Raw genomic sequence first — 27,799 nt, forward strand, 5'->3', positions numbered from 1 at the left:
TTAAGTCACACATCATCAGATAACATTAGATTCCGATCAACCTAAGGATTCATTTCATACCCGCCATGTAGCTATAGCTCAAACACAGACCAAATGGAAGCTTACCTTGTAAGATGTTTGCTGTTTGGTGAAAACGTTGTGTAAAATAAGCATTTTGACTCTCTGGGCTGGAGACCAGTAACGGTAGGTCACAGGCAGACAAATAAAACATCCTCATGATCTGAGGAGTCCCGGCTTTCGGTGTGTATAGACGTATTCTGTGTTTATTTAGTTTATGCTTCACAACGCTAACCGGAATGTAGGTAGCAGGCGTCTTGAAATGAGGTCAGCGGCTCGGCCTGCCCTCATACATTCGTATGCCCATATATGGTAGTAAGTCACACCAAAGATTTTAAGGCACTGATCAATAACTAAGATAACCAAGCTTTCTGCAGACACCCTGCTTTTGCAGATAGAGGCTACTGTTCTCATACCAGACTGAATTGAATAAAACAAATCAAATAGGGCCCCCAAATATGTGGACTTTACATTTAAGAGGTTTTAAGCATGAAAACGTTTGTTTATACATGCAAAGCATGAATGTCATAACTGGTACGAGAAAACTCTCTCATTTCATTTTCCCTGCCTCCCTCCTTAACTCCAGGAGTGAACGTGACTTACCCCTCTCGGCCGGGCACCCCTCCTCTCTCCTCCACTCAGCTCCTCATCAACCCAGAGGAAGAGGAGTTCCAGCTAGTCGACCTATCACGGCGCTTCCTCATCCTGGATTCATTTTGGACGCTGCCACGCCAGTTCCTGGGCAACAAGGTGCAGCATCATCACTACATTACTTTCTGCTCTGCACTACTTTGTCCGTGTTCCCCTGCTCAGACGTTGCATGCATCAACTAATAGGATGTGGTTAGCTGATATGCAAAATACCTATCCAGGCGTTGGTAAGGTTTGGCATGCATCAGGAACCTCTGAGCAGGAGAACACGACCCTTGTCTCTCCAATGACTCACCTTGACATCATGTTGAAATTATCTTACACTAGCAAGATAACTACTATATGAATTATAAATGAAATGCTCATCTGAAAGTGTCAGCACACAGAAAGTGTGTCAGAAATGTTTAAGTTATATTCAAAGGAAGACGCTCCCCCACACTGCTTGTGTTACTCTTATTAATGGCTTATGTTTCAGCCTCACAGCCTTCGTCAGAGCTTTGTCTGGCTTATATAACTATGCAATGAATACAGCGGCGGTATGTCTGTTTATTTAGATTGATTCCTATGGAGGGTCCCTGAAGTACAAGGTGCGTTACACGCTGGCACGTGGTGAGACTGAGCCTGAGGAGAAACCAGACGTGGTCCTGACTGGGAACGGTCAGAGACTGGTCTACCGCAGGGGCAACCCAACCCCCTCCAGAGAGGTCAACCAGAAGGAGATCAAGTTTACTGAGGTGGGTCCATCTGCCAACAACCACCCCACTTTAAGCTTAAATTGGTTCATATACTCTTTGACAAGCTTTTTATGAATAAAACAATGTAACTGTCTCTAGTCCTTATTTGTACAGTATAGCAGGGTTCCCCAACTGGCGGCCCACGGGCCAAATTTAGCCCAAGGGTGAATTTATTTGGACCCTCCTCCAAACACACGTTTGTTTTTTATTGTTAGACATAAAAGACTGTATGAGTACCAGCAAATCAGCTGCAAGTGATTTGAATTTTGGAAATCTGTTCCAAGGTATTCCCACATATAGTAGAGATATACAGTATGTGATCGTATACGAATGTAAGCAAGGTTTGAAATGATTGTTTTAATCAAATTGTGATCTATTAGGGCTTTCTTGCGGTCAGTTTGCAGTCGACAAATTATTTGAAGTAAAAAATCTGCTGAATCTAATTGACGATCCTAGCAATATGGGATCAGTGGTTTAAGATCATTTGTCTACGTCTTATCTATGATCCTATACTGGGTGACATGTTGCTGTCTAGGCCTTCCATGTGGAGTTTAAATGTAGCCGTCTGGGCCTTGTGTGATCATGATCAGTGTCTGACCTCCGATGGTTTGTGTGTGTTCTTGTAGGACAACTGGCAGCACTCGTCGGGTCGCCAGGTGTCCCGTGAGGACCTGATGATGACGCTGGCCAGCCTGGAGAGCATTAGCATCCGCACCGTCTACGACAACCACATGGTGAGCGTGGCGCTCAGCGACATCGTCATGGACACCACCACTGTGGAGTACAACATCCATGACAACGCCAAAGACGTGGAGGAGTGCAGGTGAGATCCCATAGACTGACTTCAGCCGAGGTTAAGATTTGAATTAGATGTTGTTTATCTCTCCATAGAGTCGCAGGCACTAAAAAGTGACTTCAACCGTGACAAAAAAGAGGAGGAGTGCTTAGAACCTTTTAGTGCCTGCAACTGTAGGTATATGGTAAATAAATGAGCATAGTATTGTATTGTGTTTGAATTGTAGGATAGTTTCTGTGGACAGTTGTAATGGCTTCCATGGTGTGTGTTCCTCCCAGGTGTCCCCCTGGCTACTCAGGACTGTCCTGTGAACAGTGCTCCACTGGCTTTGAGCGTGTGTCTGGAGGGAACTTCCTGGGATCCTGTGCTGGATGCAACTGTAACGGACACGCCAGCGCCTGCGACCCCATCAGTGGACAATGTCTGGTGAGGACTCCTCACAGCACAACGTTATCATTATACTAAAGCCTGGCTGTGAATGACAAAGCTTTGAAGTTGTATTCGAACTCTATGTCTTTCAGCTGTAAATTGGATCTGTTGCAAGTGTCGTGAATGTCTAGTAAACGCATTGAGTTGGTGGCTCTCACAGTCAGTGGCTGAATTGTTAACCTGACTGTAGTAGCTGTTTGCAAAAGTACCTGTCATTTGTTCAATGACCTGTGGACAAGTGTACATAATATAGAGGTAGTAACTGAACTACGTTCCTCTCCCTCCATCAGAGCTGCCAGCACAACACTGAAGGTCCTCAGTGTGACAAGTGCAGACCAGGCTACTTCGGTGACCCCAGGCGAGGTCGGCCCGATGACTGCAAGCCCTGTCCCTGCCCATACACTGAGACATCCCGCAGGTGAGGGGTCACCATGAGGTCACACACACACACACACACACACACACACACACACACACCCATACAGTACACCAGAGTTGGGGAGTAGTGAACTACATGTAGTTCAAAAAGTAATTTAACTACCTTTTCCAGTAGCTTGGCGGTAGTTGAACTGAATTCAAATCTAGGTAGTGTTTTCAGTAGTTAATAACGTTTTTGCCATGCTACGGTGTAGCTAACTACTGGAACTACACACAACTTTTTTTTGCAAAAAGTAGGCAATAACTTCTTTTCTTTTTCGGCATCAGACCTGCCTAATTCTCACTTGAAACATAGTTTGTGTGTTTAATAGGCACGTTTCTACATTCTGTTAACATATGACCCCATAGTGATCTGTTCTGTTCATTTGCAGTCTGACATTTCAGATTTACATATGATCATTTTGGGATGTAGTGAACTACTTTTTCAAAGTATCTTCAGTTCAGTAAACTATACTTTTCTTAAAGGTAACTTTAGTGTAGCTTAACTTCTTCAAGTGGGAAGTAATTGGTAGCTTGGTTAGCTATATTTTCAGAGTAGCTTCCCTGTGTGAGTCTGTGTGACACATACTCACACAGACACACACACAAACACACCATGGGAGATAGACAGAGAGATGGAAAGAGCTTTTTCACACAGCAGGTTTACTTCCATGTTGGGTAGATTCACTGAGCACTCCAGAAGAGCACTGGGCTTTATTCATTCATTGCTGGTGTTGTCAACTTGTGACCCCTCTCGCTACCCATTAACTGGCAGCTGTAAATATTCATGTACATATCCTGTGATGTTTGTTTGTGACTCCTCAGGTTTTCCGACACCTGTTTCCTGGACCATGACTCCCAGGCCACGTGCGACGCCTGCACGCCAGGCTACACCGGCCGTCGCTGTGAAAAGTAAGGAAGTGACATTTTCCACTTTTACCTCTGCACTGTCTTTAAAGAAATGCTAGCTTTACTGTATATGGAATAGTTCTAAAAGATGTTGATGAAAGTGTTTGTTTTTTTCCCCATAGGTGTGCATCTGGGTACCAGGGTAACCCACTGCAGCCCAATGGCAAATGTTTTACAACCTGTGAGTGTTTCTTGTTTTTTTTTGGGGGGGGGGACGTACATTTTTAGGCTTGAATGTGTTAGGAAAGTTATTCACCTGGACTGTTTTACCCAGAGACATTTGTACATATAAATTATGACTCTGCTTTCTAGTGCATGCCATGCTTTATGTCCTACTTTACCTTTAAGGGCCTTGGTCTTGACCCAGGGTAATTATTAACATCAATCATACCTGCTGAGAAGGTGTGGTCATTGGCCTGGTATGTCGAGTGATTGTGAAGGGGTTAGAGTTGGTGGAGCACCCCCAGGTGTTGATCCATCTCCACTCCCTCTCTCTCTCTCCCTCCCTCCTTCAGCAAACTCAAAGTGTGATATTCGAGGAACAGTGAATTCCAACAGCAGACCATGCGCCTGCAAGGTAACATACTACATTGCTATGGCCTACTGTACTTCATTTTCATAGCCATAGTTTGAATTGGGGCTTTATATTAGATGTAGGAGTTTGGATATGCTGTAGTAGATTACACTCTCAATCACCAACACTTGAACACCATTGTCTGTTCATAGAGACAGTCATAAACTTGAGCCCGTTTGGCTTTGCTGCCGTTGTACAATCATCTTTTATGATTACAGACAGTGAATGATGAGCCGGTTGGACAGCCAGGGTTACATGGCAGATGTGCGTGGCTGATGTTTTCTGTGTGTTGCAGTCCAACGTGGTGGGGTCGCAGTGTGACGAGTGTAAGAGCGGCTCCTTCCACCTGATGGAGGACAACCCAGAGGGCTGTCTGCAGTGCTTCTGTATGGGCGTCACCAAGCAGTGTGCCAGTTCCACCTGGAGCCGAGACCAGGTCAGTAGCCTGGCCTTACTACCACTCACACACACAACTTTCTATAGGGCATGTTAGTTAGTGGACGGGCGGCACATTTAGGGATCTGAAAATAAAAAGGAATGTACACGCACTGGCCTTAGCATACCTGGGCATGGGAGTAACCATACTATTCTGACTCCTAACAGTCAGCCAACAGACAAACAGTTTTCTACTGCAAGCCGGGAGTTTCCAGCTCTGGTCCTGGAGATATACTGGGTGTGAAGGACCAGCGCACTTTGAAATAATCAGCTAATCATGGTGTTTGACGATTTGCTGAATCAAGGGTGTTAGTACTGTGAGTTGAAGAAGCATGCTCTACAGCTCATGGGAGAAGTAGTGCAGACACTTTAGGGGTCAGGAAATACAAGGAATGTACAAGCACATCCCAAACCACAGCAGTGCATTGAGCCTGTCTTAATGTACCCGCACACTTTTATCTTGTACTTTGAGGAGAGGTGTTATGGGTCCAAAGTGTGTTTGTGTGTTTGCGTCCCCCAGGTCCGCGGCGGTGTGAATGGTCAGCTCTTCTCCCTCTCCAACGGAGCCAATACCAGAACCATCACGGACGGCATCGCTCAGAGAGGCTCCTCGGAGGTGGTGTACCGCTCCTTCTCTGACATCCCCAAAGACGTCTACTACTGGGTCCTACCAGACAGCTTCAGAGGAGACAAGGTGAGAGAGGGGAGAGAGTGGCGACAAGGGGAGAGAGTGGCGACAAGGGGAGACGGGGGAGAGACGAAAGAGAAGGAAGACGGGGAGGGGGAGAGGGAAGACGGGGAGATGAGAGACAAGGGGAGAGAGTGGAGACAAGGAGAGAGGGGGAGAGTGGAGATGAGTGGAGATGAGTGGAGATAAGGGGAGACGGGGGAGAGAGGGAAGAGGAGGAAGACGGGGAGGGGTGAGAGGGAAGACGGGGAGATGAGAGACAAGAGGAGAGATGAGTGGTTGGAGGCTTTGACTTTTTTTATTTTTTTTACACTTGCATGTATTTCTCCTCTTACTGTGAGAGTAGACTATAGGGACAGGAGAAACTGTCATCCACGTTTATTTTTACTGAGTAGTCTTCCCTCCGGAAGCAAGGTGTGATTTAAATGTGGTCATGCTAGATGTCACCGTCCACATGCTCTCTCAACATGTGGAAACTATAGAGGCTTTACGTACCTAAACGAAGAGGAGCTCTCTACTTCTGGTTGGAGTTCATAGTCATGTCATCATGTGACCCATGACCTGGCTAGCCTTAGAGTCTCATGGAGTGAAATACCTTTCCACCGTCCAGTGGAGTTAAAGAGAGTGGTTGTTCTAGAATCTTGAACGTCTCTTTCTGACATGTTGTTGCCAGGTGACAGCCTACGGCGGGGAGCTGTGCTACACCGTGCGCTACGAGCCCCGGCAACGCTCCCTGGTGATTGACAGACAGCCAGACGTGGTTCTCCAAGGCAACGGCATCTTCCTGGAACACTTCTCCCAGATTAAGGCCCTCTCCCCCGCCACTGTCACGGTCACCTTCAGAGAGGTGGGACACCGTGTGTGTGTGTGTGTGTGTGTGTGTGTGTGTGTGTGTGTGTGTGCGCACTCAGGTGCTCGAGTGTTTGTTTTTTGACTGATTCTAAACCGTTTGTAATCTTAACATCAGCATGCAATACCATGTTGTCTTCGTTGATGATCTTGTTTAAATTACCTAATTAGATTACCATTAATTGCCATTACCTAACTTTGGCTATAATCCCAACTCCAGTCCTGAGTTTGCCATGGCAGTGTTGCACTGAGCGTCGTTTCTCTCTCCCTGTGTTTCCTCCCTACCAGTCTGCATGGAGGCGTGCTGATGGACAGCCCTGTACACGTGAACACCTCCTCATGGCCTTGGCTGATACTACAGTCTTCATGATCAGAGCCACCTACGCTGACAACATGGTTGAGACCAGGTAAAACCGAACCAGGTGCCCTGTAGAGATTCACTCCGAATGATTCCACATGATGAGGATTCTAAAGAGTCATTTAGGAAACAGCTCTCACTACTGTAAACACCCATGTGGCTGATGTTGTTATGCTTGTTGTTGTTGTTGCCTCACCTGTGTTGTTGTCTGTTGTTCAGTCTCTCAGACATCCGGATGGACATTGCAGTGCCACATTCCACAGGCAACGAACGGGCCCTGGAAGTGGAGGAGTGTGCCTGTCCCCAGGGCTACAACGGTCCATCATGTCAGGTACAGCACACACATACCACAAAAATCTATGTACTATACATCCCGATCTTATAGTTCATCCTCTGTTACCTCTTCTAGTTGTAAAGTTCCAGTGTGCTCACTTTGTTCCATGGCACTGTAGACGTCTTGGAAAGAAACCCAGAGTGGGATTCTTAGAGCATGCTGTAATGGAACGACAAGACAGTCAACTGTGCAGCATGCGTTGTTTTCCCATGTCTTTCCATCTGTTGCTATACAGGAGTGTGACGTGGGCTACACCCGTACAGGCTCTGGGCTCTACCTGGGTACTTGTGAGAGGTGCCACTGTAACGGCCACGCCAGCGGCTGTGACCTGGAGACAGGCGCGTGCTTGGTAAGTCGCTCCACCCTCCTGTTGTAATGTATGCCAGTAGTACAGTACTACAGCTGCACTTGGCTTTGAAGTCTGCTATGGAATGCGCTAATGGTTTCTTGGCGAATCTCAACATGTGGAAACAGGTTCAGGACACACAGGGGCTCATAATAGGATTTCACTGTTCCATGGATGGATCCAGCCACTCTCTCTCTTCCCTCTCATGTGTCTCCCTTTTTTAGCAATGCCTTCACAACACTGCCGGCCCAAGGTGTGAGCTCTGTTTGCCAGGTTTCTATGGCAACCCTATGACGGACGGACCTCAGGCTTGTCAGTCCTGCCCCTGCCCTGGCACTTCCCCCAGCAACCAGTGAGTTCACTCCTCCTCATGTACTCTACCGCAGCGATTCTCAACTCGTTGGTCGCGACCTAAATTTGGGTCGCGGTAGCATTTGAATGGGTTGAGTGTCTCTGAGTATTTATTTCAATGAAAAAAATACTCCAGTCTGAACTTAAACTAAATTACTTAAACCAGCTTGAAAGTGGTAGAAACTCATTAAATAATTTAATCTCTGTACAATTGTTCTTCAATCACAGTATAAAGAGATATTGGCAGCTCTATTCAGAGGATTTGGCTTATTTTGTGGTCTCAAACTAGTGACCTTGTAAATTATTATTATTCATCAAGAATCTGCTTGATGAATTGCTGCAATTACTTGTAATAAAGTATTGAAAATAGTTTTTGGGCCTTTAGAGTGGCGCAGCGGTCTAAGGCAGCGCATCGCAGTGCTACAGGCGTCACTTCAGACTTGGGTTCGATCCCGGGCTGTATCACAACCGGCCGTGATCGGGAGTCCCATAGGGCGACGCATAATTGGCCCAGCATCGCCCGGGTTAGGGGAGGGTGTGGCTGGGGGGGAACTTACTTGGCTTATCGCTCTCTAGCGACTCCTTGTGGCGGGCAGGCGCCTAAAGGCTGACCTCAGTTGTCAGTTGAACGGTGTTTCTTCCGACACGTTGGTGCGGCTGGCTTCCGGGTTAAGCGTCCGGGTGTTAAGAAGCACGGTTTGGCGGGTCATGTTTCGGGGGACGCATGACTCGACCTTCACTTCCCGAGCCCGTTGGGGAGTTGCAGCGATGAGACAAGATCGAAATTGGGGAGAAAAAGGGGGTAAAATACAAAAAAATACAACAACAAAAAAAGGCAATGTTAATATTGGGTCGTGACTGAGACAACCTGGTTTAATTTGGGTCCCAAGGCAAAACCAGTTGAGAACCAATGCTCTACAGTAGTGGTTCCCAAACTGTGGGGCGCTGATAAAAGTATTTTCCTTTCCTGCAGGTATTCTCTGTCTTGCTACAAGGATGCGGACGGTCAGCCTACATGTGATAACTGCCCCCCTGGCTTCACCGGCCGGCGCTGCGAAAGGTAAGACTCGCTCCATCTCCACCTAACCCTTCCAGCCTTACGGTCAGCTGTTTACTGGTCAGTGGTCTGGGGATGCTGGGCTGGCCAAAGCACGGAAAGCAGAGGTGACTAGTCTGGCACCCACTTGTTTCCTTTATAAAACGGGTATAGTAGCATGTCTGTCCGATTGCATCCCTCTTTCAACCAGTCTTTCCAACCAGTCATGATTGATGTGTTAGTGGAGTGGAATGTGAGAAGCAAATCTCAAACCAACGCCACCCATTCCAGTTAGTAAAGGTTTCTCTGGGTTGGGTTTGGTCTCCGCAGTAGCAGTGCTCTTTATGCTATTTGAGAGGTCAATATCTGTGTTGTATTAGTGCGCTTGGCAAACGGACATTGTGTTTATCAATGGGCATTTTTGTTTTAAAAATGTGTATGGTGTTTCATGGGATTGCACGTTTAATAATGAGTTGTGTTATTACTTTTCTTGTCGTAAAAGCCAGTAAGTGGTGAAACCAAGTCTTTCGTGTTTGGACTTGTAGTTGTGTCCTGAGGAAACCTTATGTCACGTGGTTTTTGCTTTCTCTCCTTTGCCTTAGCTTGAGTGCTTTGCTAGAACTTTTTCAGTCTCCTGCTCTAGCTGCTTTTTAAAAGGTTTAGAAGCTGTGGGCTAATGCTGCCAGTGTTTATGCCTGGGCCATGTTGACATTATTCTCTCTAGAAGGCATACATCTCATTTCTAATGTCATGTCTGTTTGACGAATCTTTGCTACTCGATGTGCAAAGATGACGATGAGGTGACTGGGTAAACAAACGTTTGGTATGTTTTGATAAGTTGACCCTGCCCTATGTCTGATTTTAATGTTTTGATCATTAAGAAAACAAGACAGTTGTGTGGACCCGTACCTGCAAGAGGACTATGAGGGTTTCCTCCCGCCGGGGTGTGGTGAGGCAGTGTTCAACTTTAGCCTGAGGAAACATGTGGTGCCAGAGGGCAGTGGAGACGAGGAGGAGAGGGAGGAGGATTATGATGAGGGCACACCCTACAGCCCACAGCCAAACGAGAAGGAGGAGGAGAGAGACTACAGTCCACAGCCAGACGACGAGGAGGAGGCGGAGGAGAGAGACTACAGCCCACAGCCAGACGAGGAGGAGGAGGAGGAGGAGAGAGACTACAGTCCACAACCAGACGAGGAGAAGGAGGAGGAGATAGACTTCAGTCCACAGCCAGACGAAGAGGATTATAAGGAGGACATAGACTTCAGTCCACAGCCAGACGAAGAGAAGGAAAAGGAGATAGACTACAGCCCACAGCCAGACGAGGAGGATTATAAGGAGGACATAGACTATAGCCCACAGCCAGATGAGGAGGAGGAGGACACTGAATACAGCCAACAGCCAGATGAGGAAAAAGAGGAGGACTCCGATTATAGCCAAAGACCATACACCCCCACATGGAGCCTACTGTCCACTACCAGCCACCGTACCCAACCCACTCACCCTACCATTCCTACTCGCCCTACCACTCGCCCACCCGCTCCCACTCGCCCAGCCACTCACCCTACGACTCCTACTCACACAACCACCCCCATAGCTGACATGGTCCGAGTCCACCTGAATAGGACTGCACCCAGGGTTCCTTCGCTGAACACGCCCAGCCCTGAGGTTAGAGACCACAGCTTCCAGTTCCTAATGAGGCTCCACATGAACCGCTTCAACCAGCGCCTCAGCATGTTGGAGAGCAACACCCTGGACATCAAGGAGGGCATCCAGGCCATGAGGGGCCAGCAGAGCAAGCTCAGCACCCAGCTGGAGACGCTGCAGTCACAGTCTGCCCTGGAAAAGAAGGAGAGGGTGGGCGAACTCGAGAGTAGCTACACAGACATGGAAACTCGTCTGAGAAGGCTGGAGGGTCGTCTGGAGATTGTGATAGATGGGTTTACTGCCCTGGCTCAGGAGATGAACAAGGTGAAGCGCGTCAGACACAGAGCACGGTCTGCTAAGGAGGCGATGGCTCTGCCACCAGTCTCCACAGCCTTGGTGCCAAGGGTTACCACAACTCGACACTCCTTCAGGACTTCTCAATTAACAACCGTGACAACACTGAGATCCACTGTCGGGACTCAATCCACAACCACCAGGTCACAAACTAGAGCCACAGTCCCCAAAAGCTTACCCACGCCCCGTCTCCCTGCTAAGAAAGCCACAATGGCCCGTAAGTCCACCACCAAAACAGTCAAACAAACTACAAAACCTAAACCATTAACTAGATCCACCAAAGGTAATGTCAATTCAAAGTCCAGCCCAAGACAAAATACTACCCTAAGTAAACCCAGGACTAGCTCTAGACCACGTAGTACAACAAAGCCTAGCACTAGACCACGTAGTACAACAAAGCCTGAAACAAAGACTACGATGGCCAAGAAGCTTCATGTGACAGCTAATAAGCGCTCAACACAGACACGTCAATCAAAACCAAGGGAAGCTGAAGAAGATCTGGCTAACACTAAATATCAGCTGGCACCACCATCCCATAAACATAAGCTTCCAACACAGGTGTCCAAGTCACGTAATGAAGCTGCTAAAAAGGAAAAGGATGCTTCTCGTGCTAGGAGCAATGATAAAAAAGACAGTGCCTTTAGATCAGTTGCAGCTCATTCTAAGGTTCAACCCAATGTTAAAATCAAAGAAACAGTTGTCAAGAAACCATTCGACTCAAACAATGGTAACTCGACACCTAATTTGGAAACCACTGCTCCAGACTCATACCAGTTGGCCCCACCGTCCCACAAAGTTCAGGAAGTGTCAAAAGCTAAAACAAGCTACTCCAAGAAACTTCTCACCAACACGTTGGCACCCACCAAAACGACCTCTTCTTCAAAGCGTTCCAGGTTAACAACGAAGAGTAAAGTCAAAACTACTAGTTCCAAGAGACGTCCACAGAAGAAGAAAGCCCAGCCCCAGTCCAATGTTCTGGACCTGCTCAAACTAATTCAAAGGAATGATCAAAAATCATCCCAAAAGAACAAGAAACAGAAGCAAGATGGTTCTTTTCACATTGTTCTAGGAAGGCTGGCCATTCCAATCAAAATTATCCCTGATTATTAGTTACATTTGTTACATTTATATATATTTTTAAACTTGAACAAATTTCAACATGTATCTAAAAGAACCTGTTTGTGGTCTTGATAAGTCAAATTAATGTTTTTGATAAAGGACTGCGTGAGTTGAGAGTAACTTTGTCATGTAGAGGCAACATTGTTATTGTGTTTAATGCTGCATCATGAAATAATATACAGTTACCATATTCAAAGTTGTGTATTTACAGGAGTTGTTTGGTGCTATTTTCCTTGAGCCCAGTGGGTCAGACTACCTCAAGACGTACACATACAGTATTTAGAGAGTATTACATTTAAACTTTCACAGCAGACTTTATAAATAACCCCTATTATACGGACAAATTGTACATGGAAAATTGGTTTAGCACAATCATGCAAGTACAGTGCATTCGGAAAGTATTCAGACCCCTTGACTTTTTCCACATTTTGATACGTTACAGCCTTATTCTAAAATGGATTAAAAAAATGTTCCTCATAAATCTACACACAATACCCCATAATGACAAAGCAAAAACAGGTTTTACAAAACTGAAATATCACATTTACATAAGTGTTCAGACCCTTTACTCAGTACTTTGTTGAAGCACCTTTTGCCGCAATTACAGCCTTGAGTCTTCTTGGGTATGACGCTACAAGCTTGGCACACCTGTATTTGGGGAGTTTCTCCCATTCTTCTTTGCAGATTCTCTCAAGCTCTGTCAGGTTGGATTGGGAGCGTCGCAGTACAGCTGTTTTCAGGTCTCTCCAGAGATGTTCGATCGGCTTCAAGTCCGGGCTCTGGCTAGGCCACTCAAGGACATTCAGAGACATGTCCTGAAGCCACTCCTGCATTTTTTGGGCTGTGTGCTTAGGGTCGTTGTCCTGTTGGAAGGTAAACCTTTGCCCCAGTCTGAGGTACTGAGCGCTCTGAGAAGGCTTTCATCAAGGATCTCTCTGTAATTTGCTCCGTTCATCTTTCCCTCGATGGTGACTGGTCTGAGAGTCCTTTAGATGCCTTTTGGTAAACTCCAAGCGGGCTGTCATGTGCCTTTTACCAAGGAGTGGCTTCCGTCTGGCCACTCTACCCTAAAGGCCTGATTGGTGGAGTGCTGCAGAGATGGTTGTCCTTATGGAAGGTTCTCCCATCTCCACAGAGGAACTCTGGAGCTCTGTCAGAGTGACCAGCGGGTCCTTGGTCACCTCGCTGACCAAGGTCCTTCTCCCCCGATTGCTCAGTTTGGCCGGGGCAGCCAGCTCTAGGAAGAGGCTTGGTGGTTCCAATCTTCTTTCATTTAAGAATGATGGAGGCCTCTGTGTTCTTGGGGACCTTCAATGCTGCAGAAATGTTTTGGTACCTTTCCCCAGATCTGTGCCTTGATACAGTCCTGTCTCAGAGCTCTATGGACAATTCCTTTGACCTCATGACTTGGTTTTTACTCTGACATTCACTGTCAACTGTGGGACCTTATATAGACAGGTGTGTGCCTTTCCAATTCATGTCCAATCAATTGAATGTACTACAGGTGGACTCCAATCAAGTTGTAGAAACATCTGAAGGATGATCAATCGAAACAGGATGCACCTGAGCTCAATTTCGAGTCTCATAGCAAAGGGTCTGAATACTTATGCAAATAAGGTGTTTCTATTTTTATTTGTTTATACATTTGCTAAAATTTCTAAAAACCTGTTTTCACTTCATCATTATTGGGTATTGTGTGTAGGTTTATAAGGACAAAAAGCTATGTAATCTATTTTAGAATAAGGCCTTAACGTATCAAAAAGTGAAGGGGTCTAAATACTTTCCAAATGCACTGTATATGTATACTAGTGGAGGCTGGTGGGAGCAGCCATAAGAGGATGGGCTCAGTGTAATGGCTGGAATGGAATAAATGGAACGGTATCAAACACATCACACAAACAGTATGGAAACCACATGTTTCCATACAATGAGCCCATCCTCCTATAGCTCCTCCCACCAGCCTCCGCTGATGTATACTTTACAGTACTGCCAGTTAAGTATTTGAAGTGAGTTTGCCCAAGCTTTCCGCCGTCCCTATGTTCAGGTGTAAATCTGTTTTAATTCCATCTGCTATTAATATTGGATGCCTATCGATATGATTGTGTATGTAAATGTAATCTGTGATTGTGGTGTATTATGTATTTATAGCATTCATTCTGCCCTTGCTGCCTTGTGATTGCACTTAAAATTATTTATTTTTTGCTTACTGTGCATAACCCGAATAGCAACATGTAAAATGTCAACCCATTTCTTTACCTCAATAATATCCCAGCTTTGGCTTCATCATGCATTGGTCAGATAGTTTCCAAAAAAAAACGTTTTAGCTTCTTACTGTAAAGTTAGACTGGACAGGTTTTTCCAAAGTCCCATTGAAGCTGTGCGTTTGTTGGCTGTTCAACCGTGGAGCTTCCAGTGACAAGGTAAGAACTGGAGCTGCTAGGGTAGCTCCTCCCCTAGGGTGGCCTGGCCCGTTGGGCTCTTTAGCTGGACAGAGCTTTGGTGGATGGACATAGTGCCTCAGCTTGCTTCTTCTTAGCTTCTCAGGGTTATATCATGTGATATGATGCCTCTTTCTGCACTTAGACTTCAATTTTCCTGTTCATTCTCTCTGCTCTGCTGTCTTTATCAAGGTTTACTTTGGTGACACATTATTTTAAAATGGAAAATGAACTTTAATGCAACCTTCCTCAGTTCATCTTCTAGCAACCTATGACAAGAGAGATTGTTTCAACATTTGACCCATGGTGAGAGTTGTAGCATTGGCTGTGCTTTGTCTATCTCCAACATTGGCAATACATACATATCTTTTAGCCTCTTGTTGCATCTGGGAAACTCAAAAGTCAGTGGATTTTCAAGTGGTGTATCAAAGCTGTATTGTCACTATGTGATTGTGAGTAGTGTTTAAAAATAAACCCCTCATAATGCAGGGGACCTGGAGAATGCCTGGTGCATGGACAATGGAAATCCACAATGAATAAATTGTTGCTGTTGGCTAATAATGTGACAGCTCTGTTGTGTAGCGTGTATGCTCATGCATAGTATTTTACAAGCAGTGTATTTTCATGTGTCTACTCTGGGCCAAGAGTGTGCTGCGAGGACAAGCCTCATCACGTATCTATCTCTTCACACAGCTCGCCCAGTTTCCTGCCCCCATTGTTCTTTCCCTGTGTGTATCCTCTTTGACTGGAAATGTCTGTTTTAAAGTGTAAATGTTGGCTGTTCTCCATTTCAGATGTGCTGCTGGGTACACAGGCAACCCCCAGCTTGGACAAGAGTGTATTGTTGGCAACAATGATCTCAATGGTAGGTATAGACTATTCAATTAAATATAACTCTATCCCCTCAGGGGCAGTGTTAACCGTGCTAACAGAGTGCAGCGGTGTACATTATAGTATTTGGTGGAATGAAGGCACACAGAGTGAAAACCTCAGCTATGGCATGTTTACAGGTAACTGCTACAACTGTGACCAGAGAGGAAGTGAAGGATGCAATGGAAATGGTGTGTGTCGCTGCAAGGTAAGCAAACCAAGGCTTCTGTATGGTTTTCATAAAACCGCCAGCCGCATTGACATCCTCCTATATCCTTATCCACTTGTTATCGCTCTAGGTTTGTCCCATATAAATATCATTACTTGAATGGCATTCCCATTCAAGTCAATGTTCTATTTCTGTGGTAGGTTCACCTCTCACACTATATTGTTGTGTTCCAGATGAACGTTGAGGGCCCTGCTTGCTCCAACTGTAAGCAGGGAACCTTCCACCTCAGCACAGACAGCAAAGATGGCTGCCTGTCCTGCTTCTGCATGGGAGTCACTCAGCAGTGCTCCAGCTCCTCCCACTACAGAGACCAGGTACCTAGGAAACGACTTCCTGAAAATAATATATGAGTAAATATATGAAGAGAGCACTTTGAGAGTAGCCTGGCGCTGGTCTCATATTTGTTTGAGTTTGACGTGACAATGACCAATTAAGGAATAGGCAAGTCAACACGCAAACATATACTTACAGCTTTGCTGAAAGCACTGCAATTGCCAATAAAGTTCTACTGAACTGAATAAACGGTTTTCCTGTCGCTTTGAGTGTGATTGGGTGATCATCCCTTCATGTGTATCCTGCAGGTGTCATCCGTCTTTGCCCCAGGCAACTTCCAGGGCTTTGCTTTGGTCAACCGTCAGCTCACCAACCGTATCTCCACCGGCTTCACCGTGGAGTTGTCCACTGACGGCACCCAGCTCTCCTACAGCAACTTTGACTACCTGGGCCAGGAGCCCCACTATTGGCAGCTGCCCGGGGCTTTCCAAGGGGATAAGGTGAGTCCCAGATGAGGATCTGTCCACTGTGGCCATCAGAGACGATACAAACGCTGTCCCAACGTCTACTCCCACTCTCTCGCTATATGGTGCAAAGTGGCTTCTTCTCATTCGGAATCCTCTAGCATTCCTGCTCCTAACAGCGCTTAAATGCTCTCTCAATTTCTGCCTGAATGTCTGTGCTGGTCTTTGTTGTGAAAGGGTTTGCTAAACGAGTTATCGTAGAAAACACTAAGTTTGAGGGCCAATCTCATAGTGGGGAATTGTCGAGACATAGTTTGGTTGTATTCTCCATGAATTTAGCATGTATTACAGTGGGTAGAACCTCATCAGAAAGCATTGGCCATAGCAGTCTCTGAGATAGAAGTCAGTCCTGTACTGTTTGTTGATGCATCTACTTTTAGAATGCATCACATGGATGCATTTCATTATTTGTCTTGAGAAGATGTTGGTTCTTTATGCGTCATTCAAGTGTAATTGAAGTTATTTTTACTCTTGGTTTGCCTGTCCACTCTATAGAAGGAAGCTTTCTTTGCTCGTATGAGACGAGCGCACCAGGTAAACCAGAGCAGTGCTTGTCGTGTGGTGATTGTGGATTGACCAGTCATACAGTATCAAATCAAATTGTATTAGTCGCATGCTCCGAATACAACAGGTGTAGACCTTACAGGTAAATGCTTACTTACGAGACCCTCACCAACGACGAAGTTTAAACATAAAAATAAAACTTATTGTGAAGAATTGATGACTAAAACGTCTGCCTGTAATTCAAACAAAGGATTGGTGTGATTTGGCATTTGATCGTACTGATTGATTTGATTTGTGTTTTGATAATGTTTCATACATACCCTTATTTTCTTGAGTGTAGGTTTGTGTGTTTGAGATGCATGGATTTCCTGCATCGTTTTCCAATGGTCTCAAATTGTTCCTAGTTTTAGCTCCATTGTAGCAGCAATCAACATAGAGCAATTACTGTATTTACACACATTTCTGTAGTATTAGTAATATTTCAGGTTCACATGCCATAGTAGGTTACACTCTACACATATCGGTTACTTAGATGTCACACTGTTTAATGGACCATTCACGTGGTGGATGACTCAGATGTAGTGTACTGAAGTGAATGAGTCAGAAGGAGTTTTGCAGAGGTCCAACTTTGCTAGTCATAAACAGTAGTTAAGTTCTAAAAGCCTTCCGTTAGTTCTAAAGTCTTCCGCTGTCTCCTACATGGGAAATGAGTAAGTGATCACGGGAGCCTTGCTTTATTCACATCACTAGAGAGACTCCTCCTGGACAGAGGAGCAACTGAGGAAGGATGCGTCCGTTTGGGACATAATGAAGTCTTCGAAGGGTAATGGCACCTCCAGGTCCAAAAGAGCTAGCCAGGTATTCCTACTGTAGCCTAGCCACCCACTGCTATGTCCATACAACACATCTAATGACAACAATACAACCCAACCATCTCCCTCACACAGTATGACCCAGCATGGTAGACATCAGCATGAAAGCAACTGCAGCACGTTGACAGTACATTTACCAGATGCATGTCGTAAGAAGACACGTGTGTGTATTACAAACAGACCTGAATGGGCATGTGAGGCGCTCTGGAATATGAAGAGAAGAGAGCCATATTGTGTCTAATAGCAGACGTGTGTGGATGATTTGTTTGTTTTGCGTCAAGACTTCCCTGTTTTAGGATTGTATAAAGTTGAATGGCCCCAGTGAGTGAAGTTGTGTACACACCACAGGGTTGTAGACCTGGTTAAGAGCATGACACAGCATGTCTCCCTACCAACACCCCCCCAGACCCCAGTGCTTGGTGTGTCTCTTACCTTGCATGGTGGGCGGTCTCCTTTGGGGAAACCCTCATGAGCCCCCCCACCACCCTCCCCATCCTCTCCCCCAGGAACAAGTGAAGAAGCTGGATGATGAGATCTGGGCAATCCTCTCCAACTTTCCAGCCGGCTCTCCTCCCTTCCCTCCCTCCTCTTCCTCTGAGAGGAAGGTCCCCAGCGCCTCGTATCGGGCGGGGTCTCGTACCCCCCTGAGGCCCCCCTCTCCTTCTTCCTCCCTCTCTGGTATCTCCTCCCTGGTACAGCCTACTAGTCCTCAGCCAGCCTCCCCTGGTCACTCTCCTCAACAGCAGGTACATCTAAAATAACCCCACTGAGAAAAGCTCAAACCTTTAACTTTTAAGCTCATCCATAGTTCTTATTGTGGTCGTTACTGACTGGTTTACTCTTTTTTTTGGGCCTGGTCCTGTTGATAGACTCAACAGCGGGGGACCAAGAACATAGTGGGTCCTCCTAGTGCTCCCAGTAGCCCCAGGTCTACAGGGGCCTCCAGCCAGGTAGACATGATGACAGGCTGGCTGACTGACTGACGGACAGACTGACTGATTGGGTGGCTGACTGATTGGCTGGCTGAATGATGGACAGACAGACGGACAGACAGACAACCAGACTGACTGACTGACTGCATGTCCCTGCTCTTGACATACACAGAGGAAACTGCCTCCCTACATGTGATAACATACAGTGTACTGTAGTCAGGAAGGTTAATCAACAACCGATCAGGTTGATCATAAAGTCATCCAGTCACGAATCATGAGAGTGTATATTTCACAGGGTTATCCTGTACAGTTTTCCTTGGTATTGTCAAAGTGTTCGCCGCCTGGGTCTTTTTTCAAAAGAACAAGAAAGAGAAGATAGGGCTGAAAAAGGCAGAATGTGCATAAATTCCATGACTAACCAGGGTGGCATTTTCCTCTTTAAAGCACAGTACACAATTACTGTTAAAGTTGTACTCTGTAATTCTTCACTTAAAGAGTAGCACTGTATCTGTAATCTAGAATTACACTGTACAAGGGTCTAAACATATACACCTGTCGCACAGTCACCTTTGCAAACTGTGATTTTCACATTATACACACTGGAAGCTGTTGTTTTAGTTACCAGTTAACGCATGGTGTGAGTGTCACTTTGTCACCAAGTAGTAGTTAAGTAGTAGAGGACCAAAATGTAAACCCTTTCTCTGCTCTACTCTCAACTGTACTTGCGATGCCTCTCTCTCTCTCTCCTTGCTTATCTTTTGAGCTCTGTCTCTGGCTTGCTCTCTCATGCTCTCCTTCCTTCTCTGCCCCAGTACGCTTTGTTCTACAAAGGTTTCAGCTTGCACCCGGATGACACGCTCTACTGGCAGCTCCCAGAGCAGTTCATAGGGGATAAGGTAACAGTACGAGTCAGGCTCAGCCCTCCTGCACCCTGACTGGGTGTTTACCCTTCGGTTAACCGTTTGGCCACAGAACCACCCCACCATTCCTCCACCTGAACTATCAGAGCTGTGGAAGGGAAACGGAGGGGAAGGGCAGCACCACCAGACAACCCTGTGTAGTTTACAGCACTTGTTTATTGATTCATAATCACTGTTTAACGAAGACACTTCTCCAAGTGGTGGGAGGTCAAGCATGACTCAGTTTTTATTGGAGAAGATGAACGTCTTAAAGAAATGGAATACATCATGTGTTCTATGATCGCTTCACGTTTTCTGCTCTTACAGAAAGACACATTTCTAATAATTGAGGCCTAAGGTCCCCAACATGTACTAAAACGCCTAAATGTATTCACCTCCACCTCTACAATAGGTGAACTCGTATGGTGGGAAGCTGAAGTATACCATCTCCTATGTAGCCGGCCAGAGAGGAACAGCCATTGAAGACGCAGATGTGCAGATTATTGTAAGTATGCACCAACGTTAACATTGCGTTCAATCTCAGTTACTGTTGTTGCATCCATTCCATAGCACACTCAGGGCCCCACAAGTTATGAACGTCATTCTCTTCCATGTACTGCTGTCGCATCAATTCGTTGTACACTCACCTGCCATGGGTTGCCCTTGTCATTGTTGCCCACAGGGAAATGACATCACCCTGGTGGCTCGCCAGCTGTGGCAGAGGGGAAAGGGGACAAGAGAGTCCCGCCAGTTTGAGCTCGTCTTCAGAGAGGTCAGTGTTCTACAGTAGCTGTGATCTTTATAGTCCCTAAATGGCGATTTGATTGCAACCTTTACCATCCGTTCCTCAGTGACACAGGTCACACTAGCATCCTGGTGATACAATAGGATTAACTCCCATCTCCCTTCCCTGTAGGAGAACTGGCGTCGTCCAGATGGCATGCCTGCCACTAGGGAGCACCTGATGATGGTGCTGGCTGACCTGGATGACATCCTGGTGCGGGCCTCCTACTACACAGAGATGAGGTCCTCCAGCATCTCCGACGTCAGCATGGAGGTGGCCGTGCCCAACTACAGCGGCCTGGCTCAGGCTCTAGAGGTGGAGCAGTGCCGCTGCCCGCCCGCCTACCAGGGACTCTCCTGTCAGGTAAGAGGAGCTCTCTCTCTCTCTGCCGCAAGTGGCAATGTTGACTAATTAACCTTAACTTGCATTTATGTATGTTTGAACACTCAGCAGACTTGTTTTTTTTGCCTCCTGGAGAAAGCATGCTCGAAGGAAGACCAGGCTCTGTGTCCGGGAAACCCGCCCTTAGAGTGTCAAACCCATGGTGTTGATGTGTGATGACAGTTGTAACTCTCTCTCTCTACCAGGACTGTGCCCCTGGCTACACTCGTACCGGAGGTGGCCTGTACCTGGGCCACTGTGAGCTGTGTGAGTGCAACGGGCACTCTGACTCCTGCCACCCCGAGACGGGCATCTGCACGGTATGCAGCCCAGAGAATCTCTTTAAGGCAGTTGTTTTGATTCATTTCTCATTTAGTTTTTCACCTTCATTTATCCAGGTTAATCTCGTTAAGTTAAAACCAGGAATGCTAATGTAGGGTCAGTTTAGCCTCTGAGATCACAATGAATCCTAGATTCACCACCCACATGGCCTCAGGTCCAAAATAGCAGTAGATTTGAAATAAGTACATTGAATAACAAGTGAGTGTTTGTCGTCTTCCTGCATCTCCAGAGCTGTCTGCACAACACCCAGGGAGAGCTGTGTGAGCAGTGTGCCCCAGGTTTCTATGGTGATCCCACCGCTGGAACCCCAGAGGACTGCCAGCCCTGTGCCTGCCCTCACACCGACCCTGACAACCAGTGAGTAGTAGGCCGCTAACAGGATTAGAACACAGACCACAGTCTCAGTCTAACAGTAAAAAAAGGGGTCGTTGCTTTGCTTCTGTAACAAATGTAAACCGTATCAAAATGGTCCTCATTGGAACAAGATTTAGTTCTCAGTCATTCATATCTGTCTTTGAAACTTTGCCCTACATCCCAACTTGGAACAGATCCGACTGGGTTAGTTATTACTGGAGTATACTGTACTTGCTTATCTGTGTGTGTTTGCCAGGTTCTCCCCCACTTGTGAGAGCCTTGGTAACGGTGGTTATCAGTGTACTGCCTGCCAGCCTGGATACACTGGCCAGTACTGTGAGCGGTAAGCTGACACAACTCTCTCTTTACCTCTCTGTTCTAGCCTGGTCCCAGATCTGTTTGTTCTGTCTTGTCGGTGTCCTGTGGTCATTGTCATGCCAATGGCTATACAACACAAACTGAGCTAGTACCAAGCTATTCTATTCAGACTGGCTTTTCAGTGTCCTCTGGCATTCTACCACTGTCTTGTCTGTTATCATGTTGAATCAAATCAAAGTTTATTTGTCACGTGTGCCGAATACAACAGGTGTAGACCTTACAGTGAAATGCTTACTTACAGGCTCTAACCAATAGTGCGAAAAAATAAAATAAAAAATAAAAATTGTGTGTGTAGGTAAGTAAAGAAATAAAACAACAGTAAAAAGACATTTGAAAATAAGAGTAGCAAGGCTATATACAGACACTGGTTAGTCAGGCTTATTGAGTTAGTCTGTACATGAAGGTATGGTTAAAGTGACTATGCATATATGATGAACAGAGAGTAGCTGTAGAGTAATAAGAGGGGTTGGCGGATGGTGGGACACAATGCAGATAGTCCGGTTAGCCAATGTGCGGGAGCACTGGACTCTATATGAATGTCTTTCTCTCTATTCCCTACAGCTGTGCAACTGGATACGTTGGAAATCCACAAGACAGGATTAAGTGTCGTCCATTCAATAGTAAGGGAATACAAGGAATCTACACAGAGATGTGTGTGAAGTAGACCCAAAATGTCCAGTAAACTTGGATACATGTTGTATTGAGTGAACCAACTGAAAAGGAACTCAAAATCAATCTACTTTTTTTCTTCCTACCAGGCTGTAACCACCAAGAGTGTCTCTGTGATTGATCCTTGTGCCCTAACCTTTGACCCTTAACCTCTGACCCAGCAGCGGCAGCCTCCCTGGTGGTGAAAGTGTACCCTGAGAGGGTTTTGGTAGCCCAGGGCAGCCCAGTGACCCTGCGGTGCCAGGTGACCGGCCCTCCACCCCACTACTACTACTGGTCCAGGGAGGACGGACGCCCCGTGACCAACAGCGCCATCAGACAAAGACAAGGTATAGTATACTGGACAGACCAGTTCTGGGTTATAGGGAGTATGACGTGGCCTAGTATAAGAGCCATACATACATTACTGTTGTTGTATATAGCGGCACAGTATACACTCCTCACTAAAGACCAATATTGGTGAAAATAGATACAATCGTCCCTGCGCCTCTGTTAGAAGGTGTAGTAATGACCAGTAGGAGACAGATGTACAGAACACACTTTATTGCACACACTTGAGATGCACACACACCAATGTAGCAAGATGGGACTAGTAGAAGTGGTTGTATGGTCATAAATGCACTACACAGTAGGGAATGTCCAGAGAGGGAAGTCCATGGGGTGAGGCCCAGCGGTCAGTCTTCTGTGGGTTGCTGCAGCCAGGCGGTTGGTCAACTAGCTATTCACTCCTGTGGTTGCAGAGAAAGACTGAGGTACAGATGGTAGTGGGGGTCTGTTACCCCACCAGATAGGGCCTGTGATTGGCTGACCCTGTCAGGTGACTGAGTTCCCTGGCATTTTGGTGTGAAGTGGGGGCAGAGTGACCTAAGAACAATAGAAAGCCCATCCACCGAGTATCTCTACACTTCTCCTTTCAAGCGGCACTCCATTCTCCTTTTCACCTCATTTAACACCTGATTTACTTAACAAAAGGCACATCTCAATAGGTGGTCCAGGTAAGTCATGACTTGGCACACGTGGGGGGTCTTTCCTCTTTTGTTCTCTATTGCTCCTCTATTGTTCCTCAAGCAAGGGAGGGGGGGGCGTCACAGATTCCCAGCAGAACAACTCCTTGAATGCCCTACTCCTTGAAGTTTGCAGTTTTTGCTCAAAACATATTTTTGTACCCTGTAGTGTGTGTACTTTACTGTATTTATAATTTGGATAGCGGTTTTCAACAGTAAAAGATCCAAAATCGCTGGATGCGACTCATGGGGAAACTGTAAGGGTTTTCTACACTATTGAAGTACTAGTCCATTCCCCTTGGTAATTTAATCTCATTCCATATTCCTACCTATTCTCTCAGGAGAGGAGCTGCATATCCCCAGTGTTCAGCCCAGTGACACAGGCGTGTATGTCTGTACCTGCAGAGACCAACGCAACACCAACAGGAGCCGCGCTGAGATCGTCGTCACAAGTACGCATTTCTAATTGTTAAATCATTCAAAGTTTAACTGCATCCATTAAAATATTGCATTTTGAATATTTTGAATATTCTGATTTATTTTCACTGATCTTACAGACAGTTGTTGAATAGTTAAAACTGACTTGAACAAAACATGGTTGAAGTTGAGACAGTAAAGAAATTGTAACTTGGGACTTTTGAGTGTTTACTGAATGGTTTCTGTGCATGTCTTTCTCCAGCTGTCTCATCCAAACCCATTCAAGTGACCATCGAGGAGCCCAAAGCACGGAGTGTCACAGTTGGAGCAACAGTCAGTTTCATCTGCACAGCCAAGAGCCAGGTAAGACTAGCTACCGACATGGAGACATTAATACAATCAATTCGGCTTATTTTAATATATCTTTGATGATTGGCATTGTGCTTAAATCATTTGACCATCAAAGAAAATGGTAGAAAACCTTTAAAACCTTATCCTAAAGCCACCACAATTGTGACCCACCACCTGGATTTTGTCCTATGTAGCAAAATTTGAAATTGTGTTTTTTACAGTGGACAAAAGTAGAGACTCAGAGCTAGAAAATTGTATATCATACACTGCAGTTGAGGAACAATGGGAAAGTAATTCTGCTTTGAAAGTTGATAAACTTGTAACCCCACTTTTGAGAAAATGGCCCTTGAATTATATGGTACACATACTGGAGAACCAATGTTTTTCTCCACCCATTCAGCATCATTCTCTTAAGCCTTAGCCCACTCATCTCTTTAAGGATTCACATTTCAAGACTAAAAGTGGTAAAACTAGTAGCCTACAATAAGGAAAACCTCCAGATAAAAAAAATACTTTATCTAGTCCTTGGTCTATATCCTAATCTGACTTTGGTGCAGGTCATGGTGTTCTTCACATTATCATCTCTGGTAAACACACGCTACATCAAGTTTATTTGTCACGCGCACGGGATACAGAAGGTGTAAACTGTACAGTGAAATGGTTATTTGCAATATCAAAAACCCGAAAATGTCCAGATAAAAATATTGAATGATTATTAGATGACGCTTACCTGACACACTTGTCTAAATTGATGGGTCGTGTGAAAGAAATGCTATAACCACCCCTCAGCCACATCTAGCTAAGTGGGTCACTATTGTCTAGACATGTACACATGTTCATGAAATACAATAGATGGCTGTAATCACCCTCAGACAGACACATCTGGCGAATTTGATGGTTCATGTAATAATCCGGCCGAAGTGGAGTCTTTTGTTTAGACATGTAGTTAGCTAGCTAGCTTAACAATGAACTGGCATAATCCCAACTCATACGACTACCAATACAAACATTGTCATAGCTGTAGTATGAATCTGCAGGTACCTAAAGCCATCCAGCTAGGTTCAATGTTAACTAGTTAACATTAGGCTATATCTAGCAATGCATTTCTGATTCTTATAATATTACTACACAGATCATACACGTAGCGTTAGCTAGCGAGCCAACAATCTAACGTTCGCTAGCTAGCGAACAGTATGCTTTAACTTGCAATGAAAATGATTTTCTGACCAAATTAGAAACGTTTAATATCTGAAAATGTAGCTAGACTCTTACCTGTATACATGGATGAACACGTCACGGCTCCATTTTGTTTGTAGCTACATCTTGTTTGGCCAATGTTGTGTCAAGTCACTCCAGTTCACACTGACTGTGGCGCGTGCAGAAAGTAGCCCATCACAACTTTTTCCAACTGATCTGTCGATAGCACCTGCTAAATTCAGGGCATCAATGTTGTTAACTTTGGGAAAGGCGTGCCGCTAGTGGGACACCTTGACAACATCCGGTGAAATTGCAGAGCGCGAAATTCAAACTACAGTATTATAAATATTTAACTTTCATAAAATCACAAGTGTAATACATCAAAATAAAGCTTAACTTCTTGTTAATCCAGCCGCCATGTCAGATTTTAAAAAGCCTATGGCAAAAGCAAACCATGTGATTATCTGAGGACAGTGCCCTGCATACAAAACCATTGAAAACATATTTCAACCAGGCAGGTGCGACACGAAAGTCAGAAATAGCGGTATAATAAAATCCATACCTTTGATGATCTTCTTCTGTTGGCACTCCAAAAGGTCCCAGTTACATCACAAATGGTCCTTTTGTTCGATAATGTCCTTCTTTATATCCTTAAAAACTCAGTTTAGCTGGTGTGCTTCAGTCAATAATCCACCCAGTTTCCCTCCATCAAAATGCATACAAAATGAATCCCAAATGTTACTAATAAACTTTTCCAAACAAGTCAAACAACATTTATAATCAAACCTTAGGTACCCTAATACGTAAATAAACGATAACATTTAAGACAGAGAATCGTTATTTTCTTTACCGGAGAAAAACACCAAAGAACGTGCTCTCTTCAACGAGCTTGGAAACACTACAGCCAAAATGGGAGCCACCTAGAAAAACTACTATTTCTGGCAAATTTTTCCAAATACCAGCCTGAAACTCTTTCTGAAGAATGTTGACATCTAGTGGAAGCCCTAGGAACTGCACTCTGGGAGTACTTTGCCTTATAATAAAAGTGATAGCCATTGAAAATAGAGGTAAGCTGAATCTTTTTGTTGTTGTTGATGGTTTGTCCTTGGGGTTTCGCCTGCCATATCAGTTCTGTTATACTCACAGATATTATTTTAACAGTTTTAGAAACTTTAGAATCTTTTCTATCCAAATTTACCAATTATATGCATATCCTAGCTTCTGGGCCTGAGTAACAGGCAGTTTACATTGGGCATGCTTTTCATCCGGACGTCAAAATACTGCCCCCTATCCCAAACAAGTTTTAAGAAAAGTAGCAAAACGTTTATAGTTCTCGATGGCTAACGTTATATCTTTCAAAAACGCAGTGGTAGAAAGGACTATCAACACATACTGTTCAGCTCATGTTATAGACAGAAGCATGCTACATGGCAGACCAATCCAAACTCATCTCCCGGCATGTCCAGCCCATCCATTATCTCAGCCAATCATAGCCTGCAGGAAGGTTCATGTCTTTTTCTTCGGCTTAATCAACTAGGGTCGTAATTTAACAATTTTATTCGTATTTACAGATGGAATACAAGTTTGTTATTAAGGCACATGAAAGTTCACGTTCCAGAAGGAAATTCTGCCAAAAAGACATTCAATTGCCTCTCCTGTGAAGTAGTGACGTGCGAAATACCACCTAGCTTCCTGAAACGGGTTATAATTGACAACACCTTTGTTTACCGTATTATTAAACAATTTGTATTTAATTTCATCTTTATTTAACCAGATAGGCCAGTTGAGAACAAGTTCTCATTTATAACTGCGACCTGGCCAAGATAAAGCAAAGCAGTGCGACAAAAACAACAACACAGAATTACACATAAACAAATGTACAGTCAAATAACACAATAGAAAAATCTATGTACAGTGTGTGCAAATGTAGAAGAGTAAGGAGGTAAGGCAATAAATAGGCCATAGAGGCTAAATAATTACAATTTTGCATTAACACTGGAGTGATAGATGTGCAGATGATGATGTGCAAGTAGAGATACTGGGGTGCAAAAGAGCAAGAGGATAAATAACAGTATGGAGATAAAGTAGTTGGGCGTGCTATTTACAGATTGGCTGTGTACAGGTACAGTGATTGGTAAGCTGCTCTGACAGCTGATGCTTAAATTTAGAGAGGGAGATATAAGTCTCCAGCTTCAGTGATTTTTGCAATTCGTTCCAGTCATTGGCAGCAGAGAACTGGAAGGAAAGGCGGCCAAAGGAAGTGTTGGCTTTGGGGATGACCAGTGAAATATATCTGCT

The 27,799-nt window shown here is 45.1% G+C and overlaps 1 protein-coding gene across 5 annotated transcripts in view; it reads left to right on the forward strand.

Moving 5' to 3' along the window:
* LOC115167974 (basement membrane-specific heparan sulfate proteoglycan core protein) overlaps window positions 1–27,799 on the forward strand; it is a 157,801-nt gene that overhangs the window by 80,673 nt on the left and 49,329 nt on the right. For 3 of the 5 annotated variants that reach the window (XM_029722772.1, XM_029722774.1, XM_029722775.1), the window contains 35 exons: window positions 644–807; window positions 1,262–1,441; window positions 2,068–2,264; window positions 2,516–2,663; window positions 2,957–3,084; window positions 3,909–3,995; window positions 4,115–4,173; window positions 4,508–4,569; window positions 4,862–5,002; window positions 5,522–5,695; window positions 6,363–6,536; window positions 6,827–6,945; window positions 7,116–7,227; window positions 7,466–7,579; window positions 7,801–7,928; window positions 8,901–8,987; window positions 15,316–15,386; window positions 15,532–15,599; window positions 15,794–15,934; window positions 16,202–16,393; window positions 16,913–16,951; window positions 17,672–17,779; window positions 18,300–18,539; window positions 18,663–18,743; window positions 19,538–19,621; window positions 20,037–20,129; window positions 20,307–20,396; window positions 20,541–20,771; window positions 20,996–21,109; window positions 21,361–21,488; window positions 21,742–21,828; window positions 22,425–22,483; window positions 22,694–22,861; window positions 23,878–23,988; window positions 24,216–24,316. In XM_029722772.1, the coding sequence (XP_029578632.1) occupies window positions 644–807; window positions 1,262–1,441; window positions 2,068–2,264; window positions 2,516–2,663; window positions 2,957–3,084; window positions 3,909–3,995; window positions 4,115–4,173; window positions 4,508–4,569; window positions 4,862–5,002; window positions 5,522–5,695; window positions 6,363–6,536; window positions 6,827–6,945; window positions 7,116–7,227; window positions 7,466–7,579; window positions 7,801–7,928; window positions 8,901–8,987; window positions 15,316–15,386; window positions 15,532–15,599; window positions 15,794–15,934; window positions 16,202–16,393; window positions 16,913–16,951; window positions 17,672–17,779; window positions 18,300–18,539; window positions 18,663–18,743; window positions 19,538–19,621; window positions 20,037–20,129; window positions 20,307–20,396; window positions 20,541–20,771; window positions 20,996–21,109; window positions 21,361–21,488; window positions 21,742–21,828; window positions 22,425–22,483; window positions 22,694–22,861; window positions 23,878–23,988; window positions 24,216–24,316 (4,280 nt within the window). The remainder of the gene's footprint in view (window positions 1–643; window positions 808–1,261; window positions 1,442–2,067; window positions 2,265–2,515; window positions 2,664–2,956; window positions 3,085–3,908; window positions 3,996–4,114; window positions 4,174–4,507; window positions 4,570–4,861; window positions 5,003–5,521; window positions 5,696–6,362; window positions 6,537–6,826; window positions 6,946–7,115; window positions 7,228–7,465; window positions 7,580–7,800; window positions 7,929–8,900; window positions 8,988–15,315; window positions 15,387–15,531; window positions 15,600–15,793; window positions 15,935–16,201; window positions 16,394–16,912; window positions 16,952–17,671; window positions 17,780–18,299; window positions 18,540–18,662; window positions 18,744–19,537; window positions 19,622–20,036; window positions 20,130–20,306; window positions 20,397–20,540; window positions 20,772–20,995; window positions 21,110–21,360; window positions 21,489–21,741; window positions 21,829–22,424; window positions 22,484–22,693; window positions 22,862–23,877; window positions 23,989–24,215; window positions 24,317–27,799) is intronic. The other 2 variants (XM_029722776.1, XM_029722777.1) reach the window with 2 other exon arrangements.

This window comes from Salmo trutta, chromosome 30 (assembly GCF_901001165.1).
Source record: "Salmo trutta chromosome 30, fSalTru1.1, whole genome shotgun sequence".
Taxonomy (NCBI): Eukaryota; Metazoa; Chordata; class Actinopteri; order Salmoniformes; family Salmonidae; genus Salmo; species Salmo trutta.